This window comes from Aulonocara stuartgranti, assembly GCF_965226115.1.
Source record: "Aulonocara stuartgranti genome assembly, chromosome: 9".
In the NCBI taxonomy this organism is placed as follows: domain Eukaryota; kingdom Metazoa; phylum Chordata; class Actinopteri; order Cichliformes; family Cichlidae; genus Aulonocara; species Aulonocara stuartgranti.
The window spans coordinates 18,405,569-18,422,924 of record NC_138960.1 but is presented as its reverse complement, the minus strand read 5'-3'; the positions used below and the strand labels follow the sequence as shown (position 1 = coordinate 18,422,924).

At 42.7% G+C, this 17,356-nt stretch overlaps 1 protein-coding gene across 4 annotated transcripts in view; it reads left to right on the top strand.

Moving 5' to 3' along the window:
* The window catches only part of arhgap21a (Rho GTPase activating protein 21a), a 106,847-nt gene that overhangs the window by 69,787 nt on the left and 19,704 nt on the right, over positions 1–17,356 (top strand). For 3 of the 4 annotated variants that reach the window (XM_082545869.1, XM_082545868.1, XM_082545867.1), the window contains 4 exons: positions 3,924–4,016; positions 4,858–4,936; positions 8,693–8,747; positions 13,537–15,505. In XM_082545869.1, the coding sequence (XP_082401995.1) occupies positions 3,924–4,016; positions 4,858–4,936; positions 8,693–8,747; positions 13,537–15,505 (2,196 nt within the window). Of the gene's footprint in view, positions 1–3,923; positions 4,017–4,857; positions 4,937–8,692; positions 8,748–12,501; positions 12,758–13,536; positions 15,506–17,356 lie in introns of those variants that run through there. The other variant, XM_082545870.1, reaches the window with a different exon arrangement.

The following is a 17,356-nucleotide window of genomic DNA, read 5'->3' as shown; positions in this document are numbered from 1 at the left end:
TCACTCAATTATAGTTTAATCCAACCACCTATGTAGGATTATATCTAGGATTATAGAAATTAATAGGTGATGATATGGCTTCTAATCCCATCTTTTATATACAGTCTGTGGTTTATATACTCTATATGTACTGGGCCACACATATTAAATGTTTTCAGTCCATTTGGTGCATAAAATGAAAGCAGTCTGCCTTTACAAACCTTTGTGAACCAGTGGGTAATGTTGCATCAAGTATGTTAGTGAGTGTTTTTCCCTCTTAGATATTTCACAATCAGCTGTTAGTGGTATTATTGCAATCTGGAAGTATTAAGAAACCACAGCAACTCAGCTATGAAGTGCCAGGCCAGGTAAAGTTAAAGAGCGAGGTCACCAAGTGCAAAGGCCTAGTGTGTAAAAACTGCCAATGCTCTGCTGACTCAGTAACTCCTCTGACATTACCGGCAGCACAAAACTGAACGCCAGGAGCTTCTTGGCATGGGTGTCCATAGTAGAACAGATCATGGGTAGGTGGTAGAGTGTAGGTGGCTCAGTACCTTTGACATTATAGTGTATATACCTTTGCTGGCACCTTACAGGTTGCACATGCTTTCTTTGCCACAGTTTGCTTTAGTCATATGCCTTTTTACTGTGACGTAAAAGGGTGACGCAAGCTGGTTCATAAGTGTTATTTGTGAAAGATTTTCCCGCCAAAAATCACTGCGGTTATTCAGCTGTCCATCTGTGTTTCAGATGAGCTGAAATCATTTTGAGGCGGACTGATGTATTTCATTAATCCACATAATAGTTTCTGCTTTAAGACAGTTGGGAGCATTAAATCTATCCAAAGCTTTCCATATTTAATCCCGTTCATCCAGCTGCAGCGCATGGAAACTTCCACAATCCAATTTCTGCTGCAGAGCTGGAGCCTGCTGAGGTTGGCTAATAGCAGAGGGGGAACCTGCTTAGTACACACACTGAGAGGGGGGAGGGAGGGGAGAGTATTTGTTGACATCTGTAGCTACGGCATGGGTCAGTCACGTCCTTAAATGTGCCTGTAACATCACGCCCTAATGCATCAGTGCAGCTTTCATCGCTTGTTTTGGAGTGCTGAAGAGCCACAATGTCAGCATGCAAAGGTTTTGGTAACTGTTTAGTCACCGGGTAATTCAATGACATCATATCAGCATGAAGAGTGAAAAGCTGCTCTTAACAGTTTTACGCTATACCTGGGTGATGAGTCATTTTACAGCCTCTGCTGCCTTCTGCTGGATCAGAAACAACCGTGCAGCTGCACTCAGTCAAACTCTGAAGTGCATTTAATGTTGACATCAGAGTAATAAACTGACTTTTGTATACCTAAAGCTTGCATATGAAATCTGTGACATTATAGCTTCCTGAACTAACATGGTTGAGATAATGGTATTGTCATTGTGAGGATTAAATAAACCAGAACATACAAGGGACAACATTTATCAGCAGATGCTGTTCCTTTTAGTAAATATTATAAACCTCCAGTATAATGGATGTTAATTTCCTGCAGTAACACATTCAGCCACAGGAGGGAGGCAGTGTTATAAACATTGAACATGCTGGCTTGCAGGGAAAGAGGACGACTAAGGTGACACACTTGCATTACAACGGGCTCTTCTGGAAACATTTCTGTGGTTCCTCCCAGCAGGAATTCGACATTAAATGCATGCAGTCTGGATGTAGTCATGATTTTAGGAAAAAAGGGACACAGTGTTACAAGTTGGATCCCAGACCAACATGTGTAAACTCAGTGAATGTTTCCTCATCTTTGAAGTTTTTCTTTAGCAACATCTGCTCCGGTCCAGCTGTTCAGAGCTCTAAAACACACCGACTGTCAGAGTAACCTCTGGCTAGTAAATGCATGTGTGAACTCAAAGCAGGGCACGGTCGTCAGCGTTCCCTGAGGGAAGAACAGTGGGGATGCTCTGATGTTGCACTTCCGCAAAGCCCGTGGGCTCTCAAAGGCAGCCGATGTTAACTGAGATTGTGGCTTAATGGGCTCAGTTAAAGACAGTTATTATCTTCATTACACACAAGGATAACTGCTGGCTATACCTTTAGATAGATGCTGTCTGAATATGTTTGAAATATGATAGTATTGATCCTTAATCAGCTACGTTTTCTCCACTAGCCTGCCTCACTGTACGTCACATGGCATGCTGTGGTAGCTTTCCCTCTGCCATATGAAAGTGACCTCCTTTGTGGCTTGTTCGCGTGCAGCCATGTCAGCATCCTGTGACCTCCCCTCGCTGTCCTTAGCCAGTGAAAGGATGTGAACTGATGCACAGTGTTTGGATGTTATGATGATGACATTTTGAGATGTGAAATAATATATTTTTCTGTGTAGCTCTGCTAAAGAAGTCGGTGTGTTAAGTTTGAAAATGCAACACTGATCAGAACTGAAAATAAGGCGTCATTCAGTGTTAGCTAATGTAATAAAATTAACCTGTTTGGCTATTTTCTGAGCAGATATCAAACATTTTAGCTATTTAATCCTAGCTTGTAATATGTTTTTCATTGTTTTAATTTAATTCAATGCATTTCCTTTTGTTTTTTGAATTACTGATAAGAAAAACAACAAAAGATCTGACCTTGGACTTTAAGGACAATTGAAACCCTCTGTGACAGTGCATATGACAATGAAAGGTTTTTCTCATTCACCAAACAGCTGACTAACTGTTAGCTGCAGCATGTTTAGTAAGATAGTGAAAAACACCCAAAATACAACATCTGGTGACAGCAGGCAACTTGATTATATATTAACAGCACTTATTTTGTTGCATTTCGACTTTTAAAGTAAAGAAAGAGCAAAATAAATCTCTGCTGCTTTAAACTGACTGAAAACCCAGGTGTTTCCTTTGGACAAGAGGAAAAATGAAAATGGCTGAAAATTTTTCCAAATATTTAGTTCTGATGGAAGTGATTTTTATCACTACTGAACCTTCCAACTTTATTCATTGGATTCTTTTTCTATTTTTGTAAGCTGTTTTTCCTGAGTAAAGTTATCTTTACTAAGTAGGTATTCTCACAAATAACAGGAGAATGCACAGACTATCCTTTGCCCTAACTATACTCAATATGAACATATTGGGGTATACATCTTAAACTTTTGAATTTTCAGTCCCATAGCAGCGAGCACCCAGTCATGTAGTCTGCCTTTACAAACATTCATGAAAGAATGGGTTTCTCCAAAGAGCTCATTGAATTTGAGCGTGGTGCTGTAACAGGATGCCACCATTGCAACAAGTCAGTTCTTGAAATGTATTCTGCGCTAGCTTTTCATTCATCAACTGTAAGTGGTATTATTGCAAAGGGGAAGTGTTTAGGAACCACAGCAACTCAGCCATGAAGTGGCAGACCGCATAAAGTTGCAGAGCGGGAATCGCAGAGTGTTAAAAGTGTGTAAAAGCTGCTAAATAAATTGAACTGTAGCGCTCCAAACCTCCTCTGGCATTGACATCAGCACAAAAACGGTTCGCCAGAACCTTTGTAGTATCAGTTTCCCAAGCTTAGCAGCTCCCAGTACAGGTGGCCCAGTATATTTATCCATAAAGTGTATGTGTAGCAGTCATACTCATGTACACAATCACCTTCAAAAAAGAACTCTTTGAGACAGGAAAAAAAAACTCTGCAAGTCATCATCTATCAACAGTCTAAAATTTATAGACTCTCCTTTTTCTATACTTTCCTTGGACTTCGTGTTTTTGCTACAAACTGTGTGCATTTACATCATTTCAGGGCTTCAAAGGGGAAATATGCAATAATCAGCATCATCAGCAGAATATTGAAGCTGTTAAATTCTCCCAATGCAATTTGGCCTAGTTATGACTCCACTGCTGCTGCTTTTCCTAACTGTGTGACCAATCGCCATTCTGCATGTGTGCTCACTCTCTCTCTCACTCTCTGGTTGCCAGGGAGACAGAGGAATCGTCTGGAGCCAATGGACACGATTTTCGTCAAGCAAGTGAAGGAGGGAGGTCCCGCCCACGGAGCTGGACTCTGTACAGGTACACACAAAAACACACACACACACACACAGTCACATTAACACACACACAGTGTAATAACCGGCAGATCTGATTAACTCTGCCTGTCTCATATCTGACCTCAAAGTGCTTTTCTATGCCAAGATTTCTTCACGTCTGTACTGTAGGTAACTCACTTCCTTGTAAACTGCCAGGCAAAACAGATATGAGGTTACAAAATAACAGATGGCTCCTTCGTGGGGGGTTGAGCAAAGTGTAATATGCACGCTGTTATTCTGACCTCTCCTTAAATTTGTCTTTGTACATCTCCCACTTTTTTTCTTGTCTTATCAAATCAGGAATCAGTTCTAATTTTAATCAGCGAACATAAAAATATCCCCTTTTTGGTGAAAGCATGGATCAGCTCCTGCTCTTTACAGTTTCCCTGGAATTTAGGTGATGGCTTACTGCTGCCAGAATTACTGCCAGGTTAGCACGTTGTTTTACAGGAAATGTAAAGCGGTCCAGACAAGCCGTCTAAAGCTGCCTGCCTTTATCTGTTCGCTCTCCTCCTGGGACAAGTAAGTGGTATTTTCCCACAATTATTTAGTTTCACTCCTAAACTCACCTCCCCTCTCTTCCTGTATGATGGCCATCTTCAGAAAACTTGGAGATAGGTCCTAACATGGGGTTTTTACATACATAAACATGCGCTGGTATTACGATTCTCCTTTGATCTGAACACAAATGTGTGTTTGTGCTGGAAGGAGTCACTCCATCGTGGTTTCTTCAGTCAATAATCACGTTGACTGTGATTTCAGATCATTTTTCAGAGCACAAACACGTGCTGCTCTTTCATCTATTCTTTTTCTTTTCTGCCCAGGGGATCGGATAGTGAAGGTGAATGGAGAGAGCATCATTGGGAAGACATACTCTCAAGTCATAGCCTTGATCCAGAACAGGTAAGATTGCACGTTTCAGTTAATGATTCATTTTGAGGGAAAACAAAAAGCCTGAATGACTCACAAGATCTAATCCTTTCATAAATGTTTGTGGCTTATTGATGGGAAAGGAGTTAGAGATGTTGGGAAACATGTTCCTTTTTAGCAGAGAGTTTCCTTCTCAGAGAAAGCCCACATGCTTTCACATCCACGTGTTACATTTAGCTGTGAAAAGATGTACAGAGACGTGACAAAAGAATACTAGCATAAATCAAAGTCTGACTCTTTTATCCTCTTTGGTGCACTTTGATTGGGGCACTGTGTTGTGGACCAAAAAACAGTCTTTTTCATGATCTCCATTTATGATGAAAACGTGATCTGACCCCAGTCTGGCCCACCTAGTCTAAGTGAAATGTTTCCTGTCGTCATGCACCGAGGTGCGTGTGCACAAAAGGATCCAGAAGCAGACTCAAGTGTTAGCAGGAAAGGACACTTTACTGTAAATAACAAAAGGCGGCCCGGGAAAACCAGAGGAGCAAATAAGGAACTAAAAAACCCGGGGAAACAAATGACACGGGGAAGCCGGAATCGGGACCGTGGGAGGCTGCAACAGAAAGGGGAGAAGATTACTAGTGAGCCGGGAAGCTGGGGAGCACAACAAGACAAGGTTAGAGTAGCGGGCTTACACTCGGAGTGGGACCGTGGGGCTCGGGAGGGAAGTGGGAAGGTCCGTGAAAAGGGAATTCGTGGAGTTAGTGACGAGGCCAGATGAAGCACCGGGTGATCCAATCGAGCAGGAGGACAGGCAGGTGGCAGACACTGGACGCCGGATCGAAATCTTAAACACAAGAAGGCAGGTTTAACGCAGTTCCAATAAAACATTAGCGCAACGCTTTCGCGGGAGTCTAGTTACCACAGAGAGGTGATTAACGGACTGGCGTGGAGCATCCGTCAGCGCAGGGTTACGTAGTCCTCCAGGTAATCGCCCCGAGTATGCTGAGTATGATAACCTTGGCAACTGGCCATAAATTTAAAGAGCTCGCTTAGACAAGCAACAAGGTACGCTTCCATATTGATTGATTTTTGTTTCTCCCGTCTCCGACACATGTGGCCAATAAGCGGACTCAACATTCTCACGTAGTTTTTATTGTTAGTGTTATTAAAAGAAACCAAAAAATGGGAAACATCTAGAGTTTTACAAATTTATCAGCTGATTCAGACCAAAGTAAACAAACTACAGTTGGGAAAATGCCAGTTTCTGTTACTCTGTGGCAACACCGTTATGATTTTGGAGAGTGCTGCCTCATGCAGAATATGAGGCCCTGCATTTGTGTTTGCTTGCATGACTTTTTGGTTGCACTTAGAGAGAGAAAGACTGTAATATGCAGATGCTTTGGAGAAACACTTGCATGCAGTCCTCCCAAGAATGGTGAATGTTTGAAATGGAACAGGAAAGAGAATGATAGCAGGCTTCACCAGGGAGAGGAAGAAATGTGGAAAAAACAATCTAAATAGCAGCACATGTTGTTTTTAACATTCGGTTTCACGTCATTCTTAATAGACCAATCCCAGTGCCCAGCTTAACAGCCTCACACACTTTGAGACACTTTCCAGCTAAGCCCATGAGTGCTTCCCGGCAGATGCTTTGACGTTTACGCACACTTTCTGTTAGTCAAAGGGACTTTCAGTGTGGTGCTTTGAAAAAACAAAAAAGGACAATGTTGTACAAACAAGCTCGGGAGGTGAACCAGAAAAAAGAAGAACGGGAATGTGAAACATAAGGCCCGTGGCCCAGAAAAGACTCCAATCCAGACATTTTATTTGAATTAACATAAACTTAAGATCAAAGTGGGGTGTATTTGGCTCATAAAGTGAAATGAGTTTAACATCCCTGCTTCAGAAATAACAACACAAATAAGAGTAGCCCTCATATTTTTGACTCTTCCTTCTGGTGACAGTGCACAGCTACAGCAGACCTGAGTCATCCACGCATCAGCACATGCAGACTAGAGATGGCACGATACCACTTTTTTATGTCCGATACCGATATCATAAATTTGGATATCTGCCGATACCGATATGAATCCGATATAGTGTTTTTTAATCAACAAAACTGTTTTTTAAATATCTTGCTGCATTTTGTATAAGTTCATACTCAAGTTTAAAACAACAACTACACTAAAGCTATTCTGTTATACCTATATGCAAAAAAAAAATATTTCATAGTTCAGCAATACTGATCAATCTAATAAACTTAAACCTACACCATCCTCCCTATTCTGGTATTTTAAAGAGTACTTAGCATAAATATTAAGCAACCTAACTAATAGGGTTCCAACTCCCAGCAACAACAAAAATAAATAAATAAAAAATAGGGAACCACCCCTCACACTCCACCTCATGATGCTTAATCAACGTAATCAACCTTAATTTGATGCAGTGTGAAAAAAAATGCACAGAAATCAATTATTTTTCAAGAAATATTAAATAGATTCAACATCTTTCTTCAACAAAATTGCAGACTGCACAGATGGTACCTTCCCAAAGGAAAAAGTACTATAGCTTACTAGGGTATATATATTAGACTTAATAGTTACTATATACAGTAATGGACTTCTATTCATTTTACATCAAATTAAAACTTTGGGTGTAAGATTCGGATAATTATTTATTAAAAGCTAGACATTTTAAATGAGAATAAGAAAGAAAAGTATGTCTTTGTGCCCCCTTTTCCCTGTTCATGCCCTATCGGCCCCCCTGGTTAAACTTTGCTAGATCCGCCCCTGCACAGTTACCAGCCGTCAGCTACGTAGAAAAAGATCCTCGAGTAGAAAGTAATAATAAATAAATTCTAACAACAGCTTATCAAGCTTAAACGTGCTGCTGTTGTTCAGCCGATGGTTTCCTCTTTCTGGTGCAAAGTGGGCCAAAAACAAACCAGAGAGACGGACTGGCGACAGAAAAGCCGATCAGCTGATCGTTAAGCAGTTTCATGATTGAAGTAGCAGCCAGAAGAAGCAGTCGCTCCATATATCGTTTGGTAAGCTTAACGCAGGAATGCTTTACAAACATTCAGAGATGGACTTACACACTTGCTTTACTTCTCTCGGGGATAACTTTGTCGGAGATGAAATGCCGGGTTGCTAGCGAAGCTCCAAATGCTATCCAGACCACCGACAGGTCCCGCATGCCACAGCCGCTCTATCACCTGATGCATACTGCTCCGACTGCTAACGTTCTGAGGTGAGTTACGGCGTGTTGCAAGTTTTGTGAGGTGCTTTCGTGATATTTAATGGATCGGATTAAATTTTTTATTTTTCTCCGATATCCGATCCAGTAATTTAGGTCAGTATCGGACCGATACCGATACGTAATATCGGATCGGTCCATCTCTAATGCAGACATGGCGAGACCTTAATCTGATGAGTCCAACATCTCCCAGAGATGTTCAGTTGGGTTGAGATCTCATTTAACATTTGCTTTGAAACTTTAGTCATTCAGCCCTTTAATGTATGTCCTGCTGGTGTGGCCTGGCCCAGGTTCTCATTCTAGAAGATACCAATCACATTACAATCCAAAGTTTGCCATTGAAATGCCCCCAATGGCATAACAAAGACACCCAACCCTGTCACTGCAGTGGTTAAGAGTCAAGTTTTTTTTTCCTTTAATATGTCACCTGGCCATTTCTTACGAGAAATGTTCACACGTCCTTGAGGTCTATGTTATAACTGTTTCTCTCTCTGTCTTTCTCTCTCTCTTATGTTTATCATCCATCAGTGATGCCTTGCTGGAACTCTGTGTGATGCCAAAGGATGAGGACATTTTGCAGCTGGTAAGCATTTGTTTATCTGTAAATACCACAAGTGCACAAACATCTAAAGAGATAATCCCCAGTTGTAAAACTGGAGAGCAGCTTTTAAGACTCTAGGATTAGGTTATGAATGGCTATAATTAATTTTCACTTATGTTGACATTAAAATGTCTGTCTCTTCATTCCATCCATCGTGCAGTATGTGTGCAGGCATACTAAAACTTAACCTGTTAATCTTTTGAAATCACATTAAATAATCACCTTTGTTCTGCTGAAGAAAAATGCTCTGGATGTGTCAAACAAACCAGACTCAATGAGATACTTTACAGTATTTTACTTTGTTCGCTGTCACTGTTTTGCTTGTGATTGTGTCAAACAGTCGGGTATATACAGTAACGTATAGTCAGCTAACCTGTGTAGCAATATACAAAAGCATTACCTTGGTTGCACCTGGTTTCCCGGCTCAATGAACAAATATGACTCAGTAAGGAATTTTTTTATCCAACAATAGTCACATTCATCATCCCTTTCAAAATGCTGGCTACAGACAAGATCATTCTTGAAGTTTGCTTTTAGATTCATTTTCTGTGGCTCTCCACTGTGCAGCTGGAGCCAGAGAAAACTTTACTTGTCAGATTTTTCTTGCAGCAGCTCCACAGATGCTTGCCATGTAGCCAAACAGTTGCTTTAAATTGTCAGTTTGGTGTCCAGACTCCAAAGCAGACAACGGGCGATCGTGGCTCAAGAGTTGGGAGTTCGCCTTGTAATCGGAAGGTTGCCGGTTCGAGCCCCGGCTTGGACAGTCTCGGTTGTTGTGTCCTTGGGCAAGACACTTCACCCATTGCCTACTGGTGATGGTCAGAGGGCCCGGTGGCGCCAGTGTCCGGCAGCCTCGCCTCTGTCAGTGCGCCCCAGGGTGGCTGTGGCTACAATGTAGCTTGCCATCACCAGTGTGTGAATGTGTGCGTGAATGGGTGGATGACTGGATATGTAAAGCGCTTTGGGGTCCTTAGGGACTAGTAAAGCGCTATATAAATACAGGCCATTTACCATTTACCATTTGTGTTACTGGCTGCAAATTATGCTGTTTTGCCTAACCCTCTGAGGTCTGTGACTCTAAAGTGGGATCTAAGCTTCTGAGTTAAATCTATGCCGGAGGTACGCTGTGACCACAAACCCTTCTGAAACCCGACGCCGTGACTCTTAGAAACTAACTGCGCTGCATCAGTGCAGCCTGTAAAGACTGTGATTGGCCTGTTCAGTACCATCATCGGTTTATCTTCATTTTTCACCTTGACTGGAATACAATGGATCCATTCAAATAGAGAAACTCCAGAACCAACTAGTGTGTTGGTGGCACAATGCTGGCAACAGCACTGGCCACTTGCATAGGTTACTTGGTGGCCTCTACATGGATTCAGCATATATGCAAATCATGCATAACCCAGGCAAACAGAATACACAAGTTTTGTTTTCATTAAAATATTCTGCTAGTCTTTGCAATCAATAAACAACTAAAATAATCATTCTGACTGGCACACGTCAAAAACTATTCACATTTTTATCTAAAAGAGTCTGTTTTACCTTTCTCCAAATGAAAGGGTTAGGGTTGTGTTAGGGTTTACCAAGTATGATGACCTCAGATGTCATATGGCGCCACAGTACAGTATTAATGACAATTACACCATAATTTATTATTTTATTTACGTTTTTAAATAAAACAAATATTTACATCAATTTGAGCATCAGGAGAAAACATCTTATAATGAGAAAAATGTGTCGTTAACGTCTGATTATGGCTAGCTAGTCAAGACTAGCAGGGATTTACAGGCTGCAGTTTGTAGTCACATGATTAATCCACTGTGGAGGAACTCTAGTAATCATTCCAGTGTTGAGTCAATGTTTAACCACCCACTCTATGCAGTGTTTCTTAAGGGTTGTTCTTATACTTAAAGCTTGTATTGATTGTCCCATGTGGGTGGGCTAGTTTTCAAAAAGCCAGGAGTAAAACCAGCAAATAGGAACGCCGCCTAGCCAGGTTTCATGCCGCAGCTCCGCGAGTTTATACCGATCAGCCTGAGGAGCTCAGTGACGCAAACAACCAGCATACGGCATCAGTCAGGGTCCAGAGCACCCCAGACGATAACATTGCAAAGCCGTGTCAAACCAGTCGCCACACGTTTCTCACCTCTGCTTGGGAAAATCACCGTTGAAGCAGAGAGCTGAGTCAGATCCCACCGTGTTGCTAAATTCCTCACATAGCTTGTTAGTTTGGCCTCAGCTCACCAAAAAGCCACAGAAAGTTGCTTTTGGCCTTTTGGAATGAATCAGAGCTCACAAGGGATTCAAAGGAAGCAATTAGCTGTTTCTCCTCATGGAGGAAAACAACAATCAGAGTTAATTTCACCATTTTAATGTACAGTTCACAACAATCTGACCTATTTAAAATCTAGAATGAGCCCCCACATAAAAGTGAAATGTGAATAAACAAGCTCATAGTTCTCATTCCATATTTAATATTTGATCTTGTGCATTAGATTCTATCCCATAAAACGGAAATATATGAAATTTCTGGTATTCATGTGGAGCTCATATTGACAAGATTGAGAAGACTCGATCTAATATTGTTTCCATAAGATAAAAGGAGCTTGAAGCGGCAACACAAGTACCAGTAAATATGTTTTGGGAGATACTGAGTCCTAACCGGAGGGAGTGCAGCTGCAGTCAGCTGACTCCCCTCAGTGCTCTGTTTACAAGGCGGAAGCTGGTGCAGATCAGGCAAGTAAGGGTGCTCACCCAAAAGAGCAAAAAAAAAAAAAATCTGACAGTGCAGCATCTGACAGATCAGAGGGAAGACGAGGAAAGAGGCAAGTGTGGAGAGAGTGTAACACACAAGGGCGACGAAATGCTCCAGGAGCCGGCGAGGAAGGGCAAGGGAGGGGCGTTACCACAGTGAGCAGGTGAGAGTGACAGAGCAAAGGGAAGAAATGCAGAGTATGTAGAAGGAGAAAAAGCCAGCAGAATATATTTGCCAGTGTGTTCTGACAGCGACTGTGCTGTGTGGTGGAGGCGGAGGAAGGTGAGGGGACGAAATAATGGGGACAAACAACGAGGCTCAGGAAGGTATTCAGGTCTAAGACGAACACCAAATGGGCAGCTGCGCTCTTTTCAATTCTTATTTTTCCACTTTGACTGACCGTGATGCCTCTGTTCAGCCTTCCTACAGCGAGATGTATTTTTAGCTTTTGCCGAAGTCTATCGTTGGTACCTCTTTATCTCTTTATTCTTACCTGTTTACTCTCTTTATTTCCTTTTTTCTCTCTCTGCTTCCATTTATCTAACCTGTGGACTGCAGTTTTCCAGGGATATCACTGCTCTGGTAAGAAGGGAAATCATACTAATCTTCTCATCTTCCACTTTCCTTCACCTCTTATGAAAGATCTCCCCTTGTCTTGAGATTGTGTTTGCAGTGGTAGGACAGGTAGAGCAGGGTGTTTTTCTCTTACCCTGATAAGTAGGTTAAGGGAAAGACGGGAAAGATGTGTTTAAAGGATAAACAAATGCCCTGAAATCATCTGTCAACAGACCTTCTAAATTTCCCTCTGTGCTTTCCACGGTGAGGAAATTGACTTCTCTTGGATTGAACGTAGTTTCAGAGGGAGGCACCCGGCAGCTGAGGTAGTGCTGTTACTGTTAATGCAGCTGTAATCTGACACCTCAGGTAGAGTGCAATCGATTAAAGTCCAACGCCACAACTCTCTCCCTTTCATTTTCTCAAGAACGTCTGTGCTGAAAGGATGTGGAAATACAGTCTGTTCAGTATGCAGCCAGGAGTTTTTTCCTGACGCCATCTGTGGCAAAACAAAGTGTTTTTCTTTAACTTTTTATCACGGAAAGTACCTCGGTGGCTTCAGTGACTGTAGAATTGTGAAGCCATGCTGACAGAAGTAACGTTAGCTGCCAACGGCAGACAGAGGAGACCCCCGTTCACCCTCTCCTCATGCCTCAGGGCACACTCTTCGGTACCAAAGGTGGGTAAGCCCCTGCCAGATTAATCCTCACTCAGACTCTGAGGGTTTATTCTGGATTTTCCAGCTTTCTTTCTCTACTTATTGCCCTCTCCGGCAGCCTCCTTTTCCCACTTGTTTCTTTTTTTACAGAGGAGTTTAGGCTGCAACATTTGTTTGCCGTCTCCTAGAAAAAGAATTGAGAAACTTTGAGCAGAGCTGTGTTTGATTTGAAGAAATGGCGTGCTATTCATTTAGTGGTATAGACGGGATCAATCCAGTTGTCCCATCTGTCACGTCCAGTTTGCTGTGGGTATGCAGCAGTGTTTGACTTTCTGATAATCTTGTCAGCTCATACAAAGACTCCTGTCAATAAATGACACTTGTGGATTACGAGCTCTTCTCCAGTTTTGTAACTTGAGCTACAATGTTTTTGTACTGCAGATGTAGTATTTCTATAGGAACATGCTATTGTGGCTGAAATGGCAGTGGAGGTGTAATATGAGATGTGGTTGTAAATGCATCTTTAGCAATACTGCTTGAGAAATGAGATGACAGGGCAAAAATGGATATCCCACTCTTTGTATTCTTGGATATTTTTGGAAATGCGTCTGCACCAGTTATATTTGTGTCAAGTGTTGTTGTGTCAACTCTACAGCACTTCCCACTCCATGCTTGTCCTTTAAGAGAGTTTAAAATATCTGTTCTCTGGTTAGGTTGATCTCTGTGGATGTGATGGGATTGGTTTAGCTCTTAAACCTCTCTGCAACCAAAGTGATATAATTTCTTATAATCTCTTGCAGGCGTATTCCCAGGATGCATACCTCAAAGGAAATGAGGCATACAGCGGAAATGCCCAGAATATCCCTGAGCCCCCTCCCATATGTTACCCACGGATAGAAGTCAAGGCTGCAGGCATGGCTCAGTCATCAGAGCCTGTCACTGTCACTGAGACTCCCAGAGGGCCAGTTCAAGGACCAGGGAGGCGAGGGGGCGCCACAGAGAAGAGCTATCGGGTGGAAATTCCTGTTCCTCCTTCTCCTCCCCAGCAGACGTCAAAGTCTCAGACAGTGGTGTGTGTCTGTAATGACAATGTGAGGACAGTGCCCCCTGATCAGATCGAGAGGGGGTCTCGGGTGGCCCGGGCTGGACCCAGCCACAGGACTGAGGAAAACCGGTATGGTCCTACAACAGATTCTGGCTCGGCCCGACCAAGACCCCTTATTCCCTCAGTCCCTGGGAGCGCTCAGTTACAGTACCCCTCCTCACGCACCACAGAAATGCCAGTCTACCCCCCTTCCTCAACTTCTAGACCTGGAATCTATCCTGACACCTTATCTCCACCTGGACGGGCCTCGCAGGACACGTTCTCCACTGCCATCTCACCCAGCGCCAACCACTACTCACCCTCTCCCACAGCTCCCTCCACCTCCCCTCACCAGAACATTGACTGGAAAAACTACACCACCTATAAGGACTATATTGATGCCAAAAGACTGCACAGTTATGGCTGCCGCACCATCCAGGAACGCTTGGACACCTTGCGTGCAGCTTCCAGTTCTAGTTCTGTCTACACCCAGCAACGAACAACATCTCCTCCCGTTGCCAGTCAGAGAGGGGCACTGGAATCCCAGGTTAGACGCAGGAGTGCATCCAGTGACCGTGGGGTGGATACAGGTAGTCAAGGTGCTGCAGTGACAGCTCCTTTACGCAGCGCCTCCCAGGAGAGGCTAGGAGGCGGGGCAGAGAGGACGATAACAACTAGGAACTGGCCTCGTAGCGCTTCACAGGATGCTCTGCCTTTCTCAACCCCAACAGGAGTCACCAAACCTCGTGCTCGGTCTTGTGATTACCTGGGTCAGCATCCCGGAGAGCTAGGTGGGCGTCTCTCTGGAGACAGGTTGGGAGTGGAGGACAGGCTTCAGCTGGGTCAGGGAGAGGAAGCCAGGGCTAGCAGGCAGGGATCTGAGTTGAGGGCTTTACCTCATCTAAACAGGAGTCTCACTGGACAAGAGGAAGAAGGACAGGGATTTTCCAACTCGCCTCTAGCAGCTCCTGTGTTTACTAAAGGTACAACAGATTCTGCACTACCATCGAGGACAGATGGCATCATAATGAGGCCGTCACGTCTGCCTGTCAAAAATGCCATTTCAGACGCCTCACCTGCTATACCTTCCACTAAACCCATGGACCCTCTAAAAGACCAAAGAGCTAACATCATGGGCAACCATATGGGCTACTCCTCCCCTCTGCACCTGCAGCTCAGGTCCAGGGCTGACAGTCTGAAAATAGAGAGCAGGTCAGAGGCGGGGCTAGCAGCCAGATCCTCCTCTTGCTCTGGTCCTTCGTCTAAACTGCCCACGCAGAGACAACTACAAAGTGCTGGCAGTGCTTCTACCAGTAATGGAGCTGTCACCCAAAAGCCAAAGGTCAAAGAAACCTCTAGTTCCGCTAATTCTCTTGTATGGACTAACGGCAGTCTTGCAGAAGGTGTTGAAGGACCTGATGCTACCGTTGTGGTCCTCAGAAGGGACAAAAACTCTGGAACTGCTCATGTTCGCCCTCCGTCCTATGTAATAGCTGTTAACGACAACCAGAGAGGAGTGACTCATAAGTCACCACACTTAGTGAAAGCAGGCTCTGCAGATGCAGCGATGTGCTGGACGTCTAGTGACAGCTACAGGGAGATGCATCTGAGAAGGCTGGGAGACACACGGCAAAAGTCCGGATCCAACAACTTGGATGACTCTCTGGATTCAATCCCCTTCATAGGTAAGACCTCCTTATCTTTATATGTTCTTTCTATAGCAACAAATTTGACACAAGAACAGTCTGTTTTGTTAAAGTACTGCTGGAATTCATTTTAAGCTTCAACTATCAGAAAGCTGCCATCAAATCATCAGGGCTTTCATGTCTACTTATTAGGTAAAACTGTATTTCCCCATTCAGAACTTGGAAGCAGAAAATTCAGACTGCAGTTAATTTGAGGATGGTTGTTGGCACCTGTTGGCACTACGCATAGAGTTTAGCATAGTATTAGTATAGACAGATCAAATGATCTTAGTGTGAGTTCACATCAGCTAATGATTTGGCTGATTTTACATAGGGTGAGCTATATAAGCTATATAAGCTGCTTTACCGCTGCTGTTCATCTGCAAGCCGCTTTGCTGCCCACCTCTTCAATTTATGCTGTGTCTAACTTAAATAATGTCTGTGGTCATTGATGCCTGCTCCTTTTTATACGAGGACCTTGCTGCTACTCTCCCGTCTTAGGTTTTCAACATATGAATGCATCAAGGAAAGATGGAAAGGTGAAAGACTAGAGCCATGCCACCAAATATAAATAACTGGGGATGCGAAGAACTGTCTTCTTTTGACTTAAGTGACTAAAATTAATTGTCATAAATGATCAAGTTCATTTTTAAATAAAAAGAGGTTTTACATAAAATAAATACTGACATGCTTCAGTGTTGAAATAATATATGTGTAAATACTGAGTCTAGATAAAAGGCTTTGTATCGAAAAGTTGAATGCTACTGTTAGCCATGCATGACAATGGGCATTAATCTTGCAGGACAGGCAGAACTTCACAGTAAAAATACAATCAGTAGTTTAACACACTCTTATAGATCAATAGATGAAGACATATGACATATTTAATTCTCTGTAGGTGAAATGATCATGCAGTAATGGGCTGTTGAGTTCACACTCTGGTTTGCTCATAGCTATATTTCAGGGGTTCCTTGGGTTTTTATAAAATCTTTTTAAAAATCTATAATACCCAGTGATACCTTCTCATGCATGTTTTGGTTATGTTTGTAATTTATTAAATGTTAAAAAAAGAGTAATTAATTCATAATTAATTCACATGTAATTTCCATATTTAGCAGTTAGAAACCCAAGTTTAAAGTGATATCAAATGAAAAGTGAGAAACATATTTTCCTTCCACATGACACTCCCATCTCAAAATCCACAGTTTAAGGTGGTGAGAGTGATATTCTCCACTGTTGGTTGCCTGAGGACAAAAATGCAGACACGCCTTCAGTATCTTCCTGTTTAAAGGAAATAAAAATCACCATAACCAAAAACCATGGAAGCCAAATAATTATAATAAAAAATTAGTCTGAACTTCCTGTTTCTGTAGCATTTCATCAGAAAAATGCATTAAAAATCAACTTTAAGCTTGTCCGTTGTTGCCCCACTTTTGCTGCTACAATGAAATACATTGTGTCTAAATGTCATCATGGCTATACTATTGCATAATCAGGTGGGGGAATTCCCTGCAAGGTTTGCTCAGTGTGAATAAGAATGAATCCAGTTAACCTGTGTTTTGGTGGTAAACTGCCTTTTAAAGGACACTGTTCAGTGTAGAAATTTAAATTTTTAAAAAGTTTTGCTGCTGTTAAGCAATGTTTGTGTTCAGCATTTTGAACTTGGGACAACGTGACACGGTACTGCCAGTAAGCATGACATATTCAGACAATCCTTCGGCATCCGAAAGGGCAGCACAGAAAAAGTACACAGGGTGCACACTATGCACACGTACGCACTCACAGAGCTGCTTTCCAAGTCAATAAACGCACACACACTCCCTGAAACATCTCATATTTCCACCAGTGTTG